This window comes from Chiloscyllium punctatum, chromosome 11 (genome assembly GCF_047496795.1).
Source record: "Chiloscyllium punctatum isolate Juve2018m chromosome 11, sChiPun1.3, whole genome shotgun sequence".
NCBI classification, from domain to species: Eukaryota; Metazoa; Chordata; class Chondrichthyes; order Orectolobiformes; family Hemiscylliidae; genus Chiloscyllium; species Chiloscyllium punctatum.
In genome coordinates, this window is record NC_092749.1 from 33,342,128 (window position 1) to 33,355,774 (window position 13,647).

General features: G+C 39.5%; 1 protein-coding gene across 1 annotated transcript in view; it reads right to left on the reverse strand.

Annotated features, from left to right (window-relative positions):
• Positions 1 to 4,266: 4,266 nt before the first annotated feature.
• LOC140482658 (stonin-1-like) overlaps positions 4,267 to 13,647 on the reverse strand; it is a 106,821-nt gene continuing 97,440 nt past the window's right edge. Inside the window, exon 11 of the mRNA XM_072580161.1 lies at positions 4,267 to 4,374. Coding sequence (XP_072436262.1) covers positions 4,267 to 4,374 — 108 coding nt within the window. The remainder of the gene's footprint in view (positions 4,375 to 13,647) is intronic.

Here is a 13,647-nt window from a genome sequence, read left to right on the forward strand (position 1 = left end):
TATTACCAATCACATAAGATGCTACCAAGTCCAGGAGGTCAGAAAAATAAAAATCAGTTCTGGTGTGACATCTGCATAGATTGGAAAACGTAAAATCATCACCTGTAGGGTGGAGACGTCTCCAGATATCCACCAACCCTAACTCCACACATAGATCCACTCATTGTTTAGTTTGTACAGAGAGCATCAGGTGGCCTTTGGGTAACCTGTCTACTGTGTGATCCATAAGACACTTGATGTAGGCTTGCTCGCTGAGCTGGAATGTTCACTTCCAGACATTTTGTCACCCTACTAGGTAACATCTTCAGTAGGCCTCCGGGCAAAGCACTGCTGATAATTCCTGCTTTCTATTTATAGGTTTGGGTTTCTTTGGGTTGGTGACATCATTTCCTGTTCATTTTCTCAGGGGTTGGTAGATGGGGTCGAACTTGATGTGTTGTTGATACAGCTCCGGTCGGAATGTCATGCTTCTAGGAATTCTTGGGAGTGTCTCTGTTTGGCTTGTCCTAGGATGGAGGTGTTGTCCCAGTGGAAGTGGTGTCCTTCCTTACCTGTATGTAAGTATACTAGTGAGACAGGGTCATGTCATTTTGTGGCTACTTGATGTTCATGTATCCTGGTGGCCAGTTTTCTGCCTGTTTGTTCAATGTAGTGTTTGTTACAGTTCTTGCATAGTATTTTGTAAATGACATTAGTTTTGCTTGTTGCCTGTATAGGGTCTTTCAAGGTCATTAGCTGGTGTTTTAGTGTGTTGGTGGGTTCGTGGGCTACCATGATGCCAAGGGGTCTGAGTAGTCTAGCAGTCATTTCAGAGATGTCTTTGATGTAGGGGAGAGTGGCTAGGGTTTCTGGATGTGTTTTGTCTGCTTGTTTGGGTTTATTGCTGAGAAATCGGAGGACTGTGTTCATTGGGTACATGATGCAGCTTCGTCCCAATCATCCCAACATCCACAAACGAAGCTGCTTTGGAACATTATTTCAACGAGCCAAAACACACTGTAACACAGGAATTACGCAGAGCAGAGAAAAATCACCTACACCATCTAACGAACCAGTCCTTACTTGATAGGACTAGACTTAAACTGCGTCAGAAGCTTTCCCAAAGACAACCTAGGAAACACTTGCTCTTTGCTGCACCTTACACTATCAGTGTCCTAGTTTGTATTTCGCTAACTTAAGTCCCCCTTTATAGCTATTCTACAAGATTGGCATTTCTTGGAGATTTCCCTACAGGATTTGTTCCTGTACATCCTTTCCACTAGTCAGTGGTCTATAGACTACACTGAAAGAAAAATGCAATTAACTTTTTTTAAATTCCTTAGCTCTAACCAAATTGCCTGTGACATCATCTGTCTCCGGAACTGCATTGTCCTCATTAACCAATATTGCTATTCCTTCTGCTTTTGTTCCTTTATTAAAAATCTTTAATGAATAACTAATACACTGGAATATTTAACTTTAATTCTTAACCTTCCTTGAGCCAGGTCTTACCACAATATCATATTTCCACATGCTAATTTGCATCTGTAACTCCCCAACCTTATTTACCATACTCCATGCATTTACATGTATGCACATTAACTGTGTTTTGGACTTCACTTCTTTCTCTCTCACTTCTCACTAATTAAACTATTTTCTATGTTACTGCCAGCTGCATCCCAGAGTATTTTGTGAACCCTGGTACTCTCCTCTATTATTCTCTCTTGATTCCCAGTCACTTTATCTTACTCAGGTGAAGTTTCCTTCATTTTGAGTGGTTAACTCTGTTACTCAAGATGTTTCCGCAGGAAAGCTAACAGGATAGATGAGTGCCTGCTGTAAAAAGGGAAATGTAGACATAGCCTTCGTCAGAACCTGTTATCAATGACGTTCATCCACTACTTGGTGCAGCTCAATGTCACTTTATTGCATAGATTAAAGTGGCTATGTTATTTATACTGCAATTCGTGGTTTAGGGAAGAGTGAACTGAACAATTCTGCAACCTATGGCACTAAAGATTGACTAGAAAAAGGAACAAAAGAAATAATCTAACTTTAACTTAAATTGACCAAAGAACAGAAGTACAATATTAACAACCCTCAGCCAAGATCAAAGAATAGATGAAAGATCTTTCCCAATGTAGTTGATGTAACATGACTTGCCAACTTCTATGCTCAACGCCCTGACCAATGAAGCAAGCATGCCATATGCCTTCTTTACCACTTTATTCACTTGAGTTGCCATTTTTAGGGAGCTATGCATTTAAACTCCAAGACCCCTCTCTACAGCAATGCTTTTTAAGAGTCCTGTCATTGACTGTATAAGGATATGTGGAATTAACTGCCTTAAAAATTAGACTTGAATAAAAAAGCTACACGATTATCTGGTTAAGAATAGAATTAAACTATAAATATACATTATGAGCTGTACAGAACATTATGGCTCCAGCACTGCTGGCTGTAATGTCAGACAGATTGATTCACTGAAGTTCACAAGATTATTCAGCAGGTTAGTGACAAATTTCAGAACATTTTCTTCTTGGATGTTTTATCCATTGTTAATCATCTCCTTCAGCAGACTGAATAAATTGGATCAAGCCAATAACAGTACAAATGGTACATGGTCTCCAAGAAATGGATCAAATTAAATGTCCAAAACTAAACAGTCAATACTTATGGACAAGATGTTATGATTACTTTGGGCTGGAATTGACCTATCCCAACAATAGAGCCAAGGGTGTTAATCCACACCACTGCCCAGCCTGTTTGTCTTTACTCAAAATTAAGCAGATAAGAAATGCAATACCACAACTCAAAAACAAATTTCATTCATAAGTTTAGTCAGAAGATTTTCTGTATTTATTAGACTCATTACAATGAATATTGAATACATTGCTCACTAAAATGGAACAAAAATACATAACATATTCTCTGATGAGTTTCTTTAGGATGATTTACAAATGATTCTCAACTAATACAGCAAAATAAAAAAAAGAAAACATTAATATCTGTGAACTTGGGAAAAAAGACAAACCATGGGATATTATATACAATTAATATGCATGCATCCCAACTCAAATTATATTTTAAACTTTTATTCAAGCTGTTTGTTTTAAATTTAAAAATAAGAGAAAATATGCAACCATATTCTAAGCATTTTACGAACTATATATGTCCCAGCATTACAAAGCAATAATGTGCGGTGCTTTGGAACAATGGAACCTCGAGTCACACCATATCAGCAAGATACCACTCTTTGCCATATTGTGAAAATACTTAGAATAGACAACCGCAAATAAAACTGAAAAAATAAAGAGAAAACATACTTTAACTGTTAGCTTCCATCTTTTTTGCAGCCAACTCAGGCATTAACTTGTGCCTTTCTGTCTGCAAGATGGAGTGGACAAGTGAAAATAGCTAAGTTGAAAAAGTAGGGTTTCCACCCTTAGAAATACCAAATATTCACAGACACTCAAAATGAAATTTCCTAGAAACTTTAAATGTTTGCAAAAAAGCATGACATGTAAAAGTTTCAATGAACATTTACATATTTAGTGAGGAAACCTCCTTGATGGGTTGTGGATTTCCTTCTAAAACAGTATACCATATGGAAAAATAAATTAGTTTCAGATGTATGGCAAAAAGAAAATTACTACGAGTAGCTGTTGTACATGGGACAGTAGAACTGGTCTGAAAAAAAGTACATTCTTGCTAGTTATCTCCAAATATGCAAGGAACAGAGCCCGACACTATGTTCCTTTTATGCATTTTCTTTCCATTATTAAAATACCAATTTATTGGGTGTAATCAGTATTTAGTGTTACATAACGGTTGTTCATCTGGTGAAAATAGACCATTAAGCAATTACTCAAGAGTTTTCTGCCCAATCTGAACAAAAACTTTATATAGTAGGCAACATTTTTCCACTTGTGTTTGTGTGCAGTTTCATTTTGCTTCTTTATGAGTTACATTTTGCATAATAATTTTATTTACCAAAATAGAATTAAAGTTTCCTGCAATAAACTATATTTACTCCATTTCAAGTATTTTTTAAGCATCATTATTAGTCAGTTCAATAACTTTTGAAAGAACTTACATCATAACAGATCCTGATGAATTATATCAAAAGTACGTGAAACGTTGATGAAAACAAAGCATAACTTGTACCAACATTTGTTACGAATTAGTTCTTGGGCACATCAGTGAGAAGCCATCAATCCACACAAATCATTTGAAAACGTTTCTTATAATGGATTAGGTCACTTGTTTAAGTCAGCGTTTTCACTTCTACCATTCTGCGTCCCCGACAGCTTTAGAGAACACATAATCCCTCCCATTGAAGGTCATTATTCCATCTTTAAGATAAAATTTCCACTTGTTTTTACTTCTGTGAATCTAATACAAAAAGAAAACACTCACACCATTGTAGTCAAATACAGTGCATCATATCAATGATGCCAATGATCACTTCCATAAAACTGTCTTTCAGCATAAAAAGGTAAACTGAATAACAGTGCCAGATTCATATAGGGACCATTGGAATATAGGAATAACATAATAAGTTGGAAGAACAAACTGCCTTGGAACAAATTTTTAAAAATCTGACAATACACAGAACTCCATGAAAATATGAATTGGAAAAGACAAGCTAACATCACAGGAATGGATCTTTTGTCAAAATCCAGTGTTCTGACAAAGGATTGACAACTAAGCAATTTACATTGCAATTAAAGTCAGTAAGAAGGAACAAACTGACAGTTACATACAATTGTTCACACCTCCATGCTGTGTCAAAATGACTTCATTTTGTTGGAAGTCAATTCTGTTAGTAACGATAGCAACAAATTAATGTATAACAACATTTCACAAACAGCAAGTGCAATAAATGACCAGCTATTCTGTTTTCAAGGTGGTGCAATTAATATTGGTTGTGCCAGAAAAATACCCTTTTATCCTCAGTATCTTTTACATCCACGTAAACAGGCAGATGAGGCCTTAGTTTAGTCTCTCATTAACAACCCAGAATTTCTAGCAACGGAATAATGAAGCATCAGGACAGAAAATACAATCAAATACTCAAAGTGAAATCAGTATTTCCTAACCAAGACAAGTACTAACACTGAACCAAGCAGTAGGATTCAATCCAACTATTTCAACCCAATCAATTTTGATTAACTTAAGCAAGCCAATTATGGCATGTTCTCAATTCAGTCTCACTGGTTGAAATCATGCAACTGTAGGAACTCTGAAAAATCACACTGCTGGCTTTACATATTTATGGTTATCTTTTCCAATGAAGAGGGATAACTTAATCTTCAAATACAATCTCAGAAATTTGCAGCACAGGAGAAGGCTATTTGGTTTATCATCATCAAGTGTGTGGTGCTGGAAAAGCACAGCAGATCAGGCATCATCCGAGGAGCAGGAGAATCGACGTTTTGGGGAAAAGCCCTTAATCAGGAATGAGGCTGTAAGGGTGCAGAGATAAATGGGAGGGTTGTGGGGCTGGGAAGGGGGGGGTGGAAGGTAGCTGAGATAGGAAGATAGAGGCGGGAGTAATGGTAATTGGTAGGAGAGGAGAATGGAGTGGATAGGTGGGAAGGAAGATGGACAGGTAGGACTGGTCATGAGGGCGGTGCCAAGTTGGAAGGTTGGAACTGGGATAAGGTGGGGGGAGGGGAAATGAGGAAACTGCTGAAATCTACATTGATGCTGTGGGATTGGAGGGCCCTGAGGCGGAAGATGAGGCATTCTTCCTCCAGGCATCGGGTGATTAGGGCGTGGCGATGGAGGAGGTCAACTCGAAGACACCACCTCCTCTTGTCCCCTCAACCAGGACGTCACCTCCCATCACCAAACTATCATCTCCCAGACCGTACACAACCTCGTCATCTCAGGGGATCTCCCACCCACAGTTTCCAACCTCATAATTCGGGAACCCACACTGCCTGGTTCTACCTCCTACCCAAGATCTACAAGCCTGACTACCTCAGCTTACCCATCATCTCGGCCTCCTCCCCAACTGAACCAATTTTCACATACTTTGATACTGTTCTATCCTCCACCTCCAACCTCTCCCCCGCCACCCCTCCCCCACCCCTCGGTCCAGGAACTCCCCACATACATTCTGGACACCACCCATGCCCTCCACCTCCTCCAAGACTTTCATTTCCCTGGCCCCCAAAGCCTCATCTTCACCATGGACATACAGTCCCTATACATCACCATCCGCCATGATCAGAGCCTCTAAGCCCTCTGTTTCTTCCTCTGCCGACGTCCCCACCAGTACCCTTCCACTGACGCGCTCATTCATTTGACAGAACTGGTCCTCACCCTCAATAATTTCTTATTTGAATCCACCCATTTTCTCCAGATAGCCATGGGCAGCCACATGGGGTCTAGCTATGCCTGTCTGTTTGTCAGCTACATGGAATTGCCCATCTTCTGCAGTTACCCCGGCACCATTTCCCCACCTTTTCCTCTGTTACATTGATGACTGTATCAGTGCCATCTTGTGCTCCCATGAGGAGGTTGAACAGTACATCAACTTCATCAACACATTCCACCCTTAAGTTCACCTAGACCATCTCAAACACCTCATTTCCCTTCCTTCTCCAGTTCCACCACAGAACACACCAGATGGCCTCCTTCTTTAAAGACCACAATTTCCCCTCCCACGTGGTTGATGATGCCCTCCAGCATATCTCATCTACTTCTCGCACCTCTGCCCTTAAACCCATCCCTCCAACCATAATAAGGACAGAACCCCCCAGTCCTCACCTTCCAACCCACCAACCTCCGTATACATTGCATCATCTTCCACCATTTCCGCCACCTACAAACAGACCCCACCAGAGATATATTTCCCTCCCCACCCCTATCCACTTTCCATAAAGACCATTCCCTCCTCGACAGGCCCACATCCTCCCTCTCAGCACCTTCCGCTGCCACTACAGGAATTGCAAAACCTGGGTCCATACCTCCCCTCTCACCTCCGTCCAAGGCCCCAAAGGAGCCTTCCACATCCAAAGTTTTACTTGCACTTCCACATGTCATTTACTGTTGCTGTTGCTCCGGATGCAGTCCCCTCTACATTGGGTAGACAGGACGCCTACTCACGCAGCACTTCAGAGAACATCTCTGGGACAACCACACCAACTAACCCCACCACCCCGTGGCCGAACACTTTAACTCCCCATCCCACTCCGCCGAGGACATGCAGGTCCTGGGCCTCCTCCATTGCCACTCCCTAACCACCTGACACCTGGAGGAAGAACACCTCACCTTCCGCCTCGGGACCCTCCAACCTCACAATGTCAATGTGGATTTCACCACTTTCCTCATCTCCCCTCCTCCCACCTTATCCCAGTTTCAACCTTCCATCTCAGTACCGTCCTAATGACCTGTCCATCTTCCTTCCCACCTATCTGCTCCACCCTCCTGTCCGACCTATCACCATTATCCCCACCTCCATCTACGTATCGCACTCTCAGCTATCTTCCCCCCAGCCCCAGCCCCCTCCCATTTATTTCACCAGCCCCCTCAACTCACAGACTCATTCCTGATGAAGGGCTTTTGCCCGAAACATCGATTTTCCTGCTGTGCTTTTCAGCACCAAATTCTCAACTCTAATCTCCAGCATCTGCAGTCCTCACTTTCACCTATTTGATTTATCATGTCTGTACTAGCTGTAAAAGATCCCACTTTCCTGTTCATGATCCAGATAGCCTTGCAGGTTACAGTATTTCAACTATATATTAAGTACTTCTTAAATTTGATTTCTGCCGCTTTCAAGTTTTCAGTCAATTATTTCCAGAACTCTCTTCCTCTGAGTGGAAAAGAATGCTCTATTCCCTTCTACAAATGATCTTAAATCTATGCCTTCTTACTCACCACTGCAAATTCATATTTATAAACAAGTTCTTCATTCACTGTGGAGTTTTTTCCTCTCCACCTCTAGTTCTTACTTCTTTCTCTCCCTTTCAGTTCACTATTTCTCTCCCTTCCTTTCTCTTCAGCACACTCACTCTTTCTGCAAGGAAGTCTTAATCAGAACACGTGCAGGGTTTAATTCTTTTCCATGGATAAACAATTTTACTTTTAGAACCAGTTTCAACAGAATGAAATTATTGCTAAGCCAATGAGAAGAAAGAAAAATAACCTGAGAAAGTCACAAAGTCACACTGACCAAGTCAATACACCTGACTTTATTAAAGTTTTCAACACGCAATACGTTTTGGCACAGAAAGATGATCAAAGAATATGTTGCACACATGTGGAATTTCAATACAATCAGCAAAAAAACTGATTGTATTGAAATTCTTCTACTAGCTAGTGTTGGTGAATTTTTATTTCAACAAGTAGATTTATTTCGTTGTAATTATAAATAATGCCAGTTTTGACTGTGTCTCTCCCTGAAACAGGCAGAACTCCTACCTCTCATAAAACATTTATAAAGCCAATACACTGCAGGAGGAGGTATTGCAATCATGAAGTACAACAGGGTTGATGGGAATGAATGTGTTTTCTGGACATTCATTCATGGACGCGAGGTAAAAATTAAAAACAAATGTCTGCATTTTTGCAGCAAACGGCATAAGAAATCTATGCAAATACTTTGCAGAGTTCATCTTTAAGACTGCTCAAGACAGTTTCAAAACACTACTCTAAAATTTAAAGCTTACCATGAATTTTATGATAGAGAAAATGCTCTAGCTTTTATTTATTTTGAAACATTAAAATATAGTGATTCAATTTCAAGTCTTCAGAGAATCAACAGTTCACAGAGTAACAACAGAATGTCTAAATTTAGAGCAAAAGCAAAATACTGCAGATGTTGGAAATCTGAAATATCTGGAGAAGCTCAGCAGATCTGTCAGCAGCTGTGGAAAGAGGAACAGATTTAATGCTTTGAGCCTCGAGAACAGTACTGAAGATGTTAAATCTCAAGATGTTTAATGTTAACTCTCAAGTCTCAAGATGTTAACTCTGTTTCTCTCTCCACAACTGCTAACAGACCTGTCAAAATTTATCAAATCTCTTTAGACTGACTTATTTATAGCTCCAGAATAAATAGGTTAGACGGGTATTCTGCAGAGGTCCAAGACAATTCTGCTTGATATGCAAGAAATATTGGCAATCCATCACCTTAGTGAGGAACAGAAAAATGGATGGTCATTGTATCTAACATGATTTCATGCAAATGTACTGTTCCATTAAAAGTAAAATGAACAAAGGAATAGCCTGCCTGGAAAGCAAAAAGGACGCCACTAAGTGTTTGACAATGAAATTATGCTGAATGTAGTGGACAAGTATCTTATAGATATAGTGATTAATTTGGTGAACGAAAGATAAAAGAACCTCATTCATTGCGTATAAGGAAGAAGAGTGGGTGAATGCAAAAGCTTTGAAAACTGGAACATGGAAGAGTGGAAAGCTCAGCTGAAAAAAAATTAGCAATCTGAGAGATTGCAGTTTAAAATTTATCAGCTCGGATGCCTCCATCAGTAGAAGGATCTTTTATCCCATCAGCCTCCACATTCAATGGAGCATCTTACATAATTTTCATCACTTCAGTGTATTAGTACAAAACACATCTACATCCCATCCCCAATATCAGAACTGCAAAGCAACATTTTGCTTGAAAAGTCTCTGGTCCACTTTTCCAATGCTTCCAGCATCATTCCATGCATATGCAGAAAATGCAACATCTCCTCTTTTCCTTCCAATTTCCTCATTGTTTGGAGCCCCAAACACAGCTTTTCAGGTGAAATACCTTGTGCTTACTTCAATTAAGTGGGAGAGATTGTTTTTTCCCTACTTGAAGGTAGTAAGGAAAGTACCAGGAATGGGACACATTCGCCATTAGATATATTTTCAAAGTGAAACAAAGTGAAGTAATTGAAAGCCAGATCAGGTTCAGCAAAATAGAGCACTATGCTGGTAGATAGGGTTTGGTCGGGCTGCCATTCAATGAGAAGCCAGAAATGATACAGGTAGAGTTCCAGTGGGACTGGATATCCTGGTGAAATGCAAATAATAATGACAACATATCATGGGGCTTCAGAAGTTTCACAGCACAGAGAGAGACTGAATTTATCAAGAGAGGTTGGACATTAGATGGAACCAGTTTAATAGTACAGGAGGAAACAATGTCTGTTGATAAAGTAGGAATGAGCATTATAGAGCTAATGTTCAATAAGTTAGGAGATGCCACAAGAGGCTATTCAGCCCATTGTATTTCCTTAAGCAATATCCAGTTAATATAGCTCCACCATCCCTTCCCCATAAACTGCAATATGTCCAATCTCCTTTTGAAAGTTACTACTGAATCTGACTTCTTCATCCTTTCAGGCTGTACATTCGTGATCATCACCACATATGGAAAATGTCTCCCCACCTTCCAAGAACTATGATCATTGGAATCCTTTCTCTGGAAGACTTCATTGCCATCTACCAGATTGTCTCTCAGCCTGTTATATACTTGCTTTGGAAAGCTTTTCCTCACCAATGTGACTCGAACACACACTGCCAACATCCCATTTCTGACTAGAGTATCCATTCTCATTTGCTACTTATCTGGTTCTGCATTTACATTAAATTTTGTCGTGATAGAATGATGCCACTAAGCAAGTCTTCTCCCTTGGCATGCTGGTCAGAAAAAAGCCAGAATTTTCACAATGATGGAATTGGTCTCCAAAGTGCCAAAATGGTTCTGGAGCCCATTTTCTAAAAGGTCCTGCCTGTAAATCTACTACATATAATTTTTTCCAGGGGTGAAAGAAACAGGAACTGGTTGTAGCTTCCAGATCCATTGTTCTTAGAGGGGAAAATTGCACAACTTTGCAAATAAGTTCTAAATGTACTGGAGTTTTGTTTAAATTTAAATACACTTTTGGAATACTAAAGTTCTCTTCTGGATTGATCCGGGGAACCTTGGGGAGAAGTAAGATGCCCTTTGTGACTGATAAAGGTAGACATGAATGTGGGTAAAAATTGGATAAACTAAGTGGAACTGTCAAGCTATCCAAAGAAATGTTAAACTGCTAAGGGCATTAAATCTCCGCCCTGTAGTTAAAAGAAACAATCTGCAACTTAGAAAAAAATCAGTGCTTGCTATTTCATTCTGCTGACATAAGCTCCAGGTCTGGATTTGTGCTGCATGGCTGATTTCTAAAAACCATCATTACCACATTTTCATTGACAGCTGAGATCTTGACGTGCATTCGTACAGTGCAATGGTAGTGCCCCTTACTTTTGGGTCAGGAGACCCAGTTCTCAGTTTCACATGCTCTCCACATTTATCATAACATTTCTGAACAGATTGATTAAAAATATCAAGAACAAAGATGGAGTATTGTATCAGGCACAAATGGGCAGAAAACTCTCCTTCAGCACCATAATTCTGCCTTGTGGAGCTAGGAGTAAACATGCTTATTTCTATATTATGTTAGGGGAAGCTAATCAGTGTTGAGACTTTTTAAAAACATTGTGGAGTCATGAGTAGACACTTTGGACTTTTATTTATTTGATCTCAACACAGGTCCTGAGTCTGCCTATTGTGGGCACTTTGAGTTAGCATGGAGAGCTGATTGTCAAATGATAGTGGGTGGAGGATATAGGATGGCATACAGTTGCCATAGGGGCTATAATGGATTATAGCGTTGAGTAGCAGGGCATATCTTGGCATAGTCTGTGTTGTGGAGGGACATAACATAGCATGGAAGGAGTGTAAAAGTCTGTTGGCAGTGGAAAGTGGGGTACAGCTTAATATGGACAGTATGAAGGCTATGGGGTTGGTGGGTTGAGGGCATGATGTGAGGATATGGGTAACAATGAGGGTTCAGCGTGGTGTATGAGGTGGTATGGATGAGGCATGGTGAATATATAAGAGCTGAGTACTGATTAAGTTTTATTTTGTTTCACAGCTGGGGCAAAGTTCTGGAGCACCAACGGCAGTCTTTCAGGCAGCCCACTTCTACACCCAGCAGCCCAAATGGTCTCTGAATTTTTTCTATTAATAGAGCACTTGCATTTCATTAACACCTCTACCCAGGAAGAAAGGTTACATCACTTCGGAGTCAGGGTTTGTGGAGCCAGGGATCTTCCTGACTCTGTCGGATACACGAGCAAAACTTCAAGCCAAATTGCTCCTTCTGCAATGCCCCTAGTCGCTATGAAATTGATTCAGTGGCAGTATTCTTGCATTTACAAGTGGTATAAAACTCTACCTTAAATGTATAACCTAGGGTATTCTTGCATTTACAAGTGGTATAAAACTCTACCTTAAATGTGTAACCTAGGGTATTATTTCAGAAGCAAGAAAACTCACTGCCAGTGATCCAACAGTACAAAATCTGGTTCTTGTAGTTAACTAATTAATATAATTGCGTAAAGAAGCTGCCATTTCTTGATCACAGTGAAGTCAATCAAGTGATAGAATACCATAAAAAGAATTAGTACAATGTACTGTGGCACATAATCCATGTATGTTGACAGGCTGTTTCTTCCATTTACTGAAGATCAAGCATAACATTAACTTCTGCAGTATTCATTCTTACTGAAATACTTTGTATGCAAACCAGACATCAGAAAGTCAACAGGACTATGACATTTTGAATCAGTGTATTATCCATACGACCTCTTTACTAATTCATAAAACTGTCTTATGATTTCATAATACAAGCATCATTCTAACATCAGCAGTACTGCCTTGAGTTCTAATCCAATGTGCCCAGTGAACTATTTTGTAGACCAAACATTTCACACACCACAAAGAGAAATTTTTTATTCATCTCATTGTAATTAGTGACTTAAAATTGCTCAGACTTCAGTTTGAAAGTTGCAATTAATGACATCAAGAAGTTCAGACAAATTTCTAATCACATAAATAATGACAGACATAGCTAGAGACTGTTCGTGTACTATCCATTCACAATCAGGCCACTACCTTTGACTGGTTAGAATCTATGCTTAAGCAGGAAGAACTAATTCTATTCCTTTCATTGCTACTCATCCCATTATCTGAATCTTATGAACTCAACAAATTTACTGGTTAATTAGGAAGATATTATCTATTTTCAGACAAGGAAGCATTGAACTGATATACTCAAATAAATTTAATACTGCACTCCAGAATTGCCTCAAATGCTCTACATTGCTTGATCTTTCTGATATTGAACAAAATCCACCTTTGCAATCATACGTCTGACCATTTTTCATAATTTCTCACTTGAAGTCTGACACCTGACACTTTTATTTCCCCCTCTACGTTGACAGGACTAAGTAAATATAAATTGCTGATGTAGAAGATCTTTTTTGACAAGAGAGGTGGAAGGAAGAAGTAAAGAATCTTCAATTGTCTTTGGGCAAGTGTCAAAATCATCCTAAAATGGAAGGAAGAATAAAAGCCAAGTGGCACTAGCTCATTTTGAAATCTAGAGCTTCAAGTACTTTATAATACAGAACACCAACTGCACAGACAAGGCTCAGAACTACTCATCTTTTCTGCATTCCTGAAATTCAATGTTTTCTAAATGAACTGTAATCATTTTTTAATTAAGTCACGTAGGACAGATATTACAGCTTTTAAATGGGCATTAATCAAAAGTATATCACAAATTTAGTTATAAATTGTACTGCAACTGAAAAAAATGAGCTCCCAACATA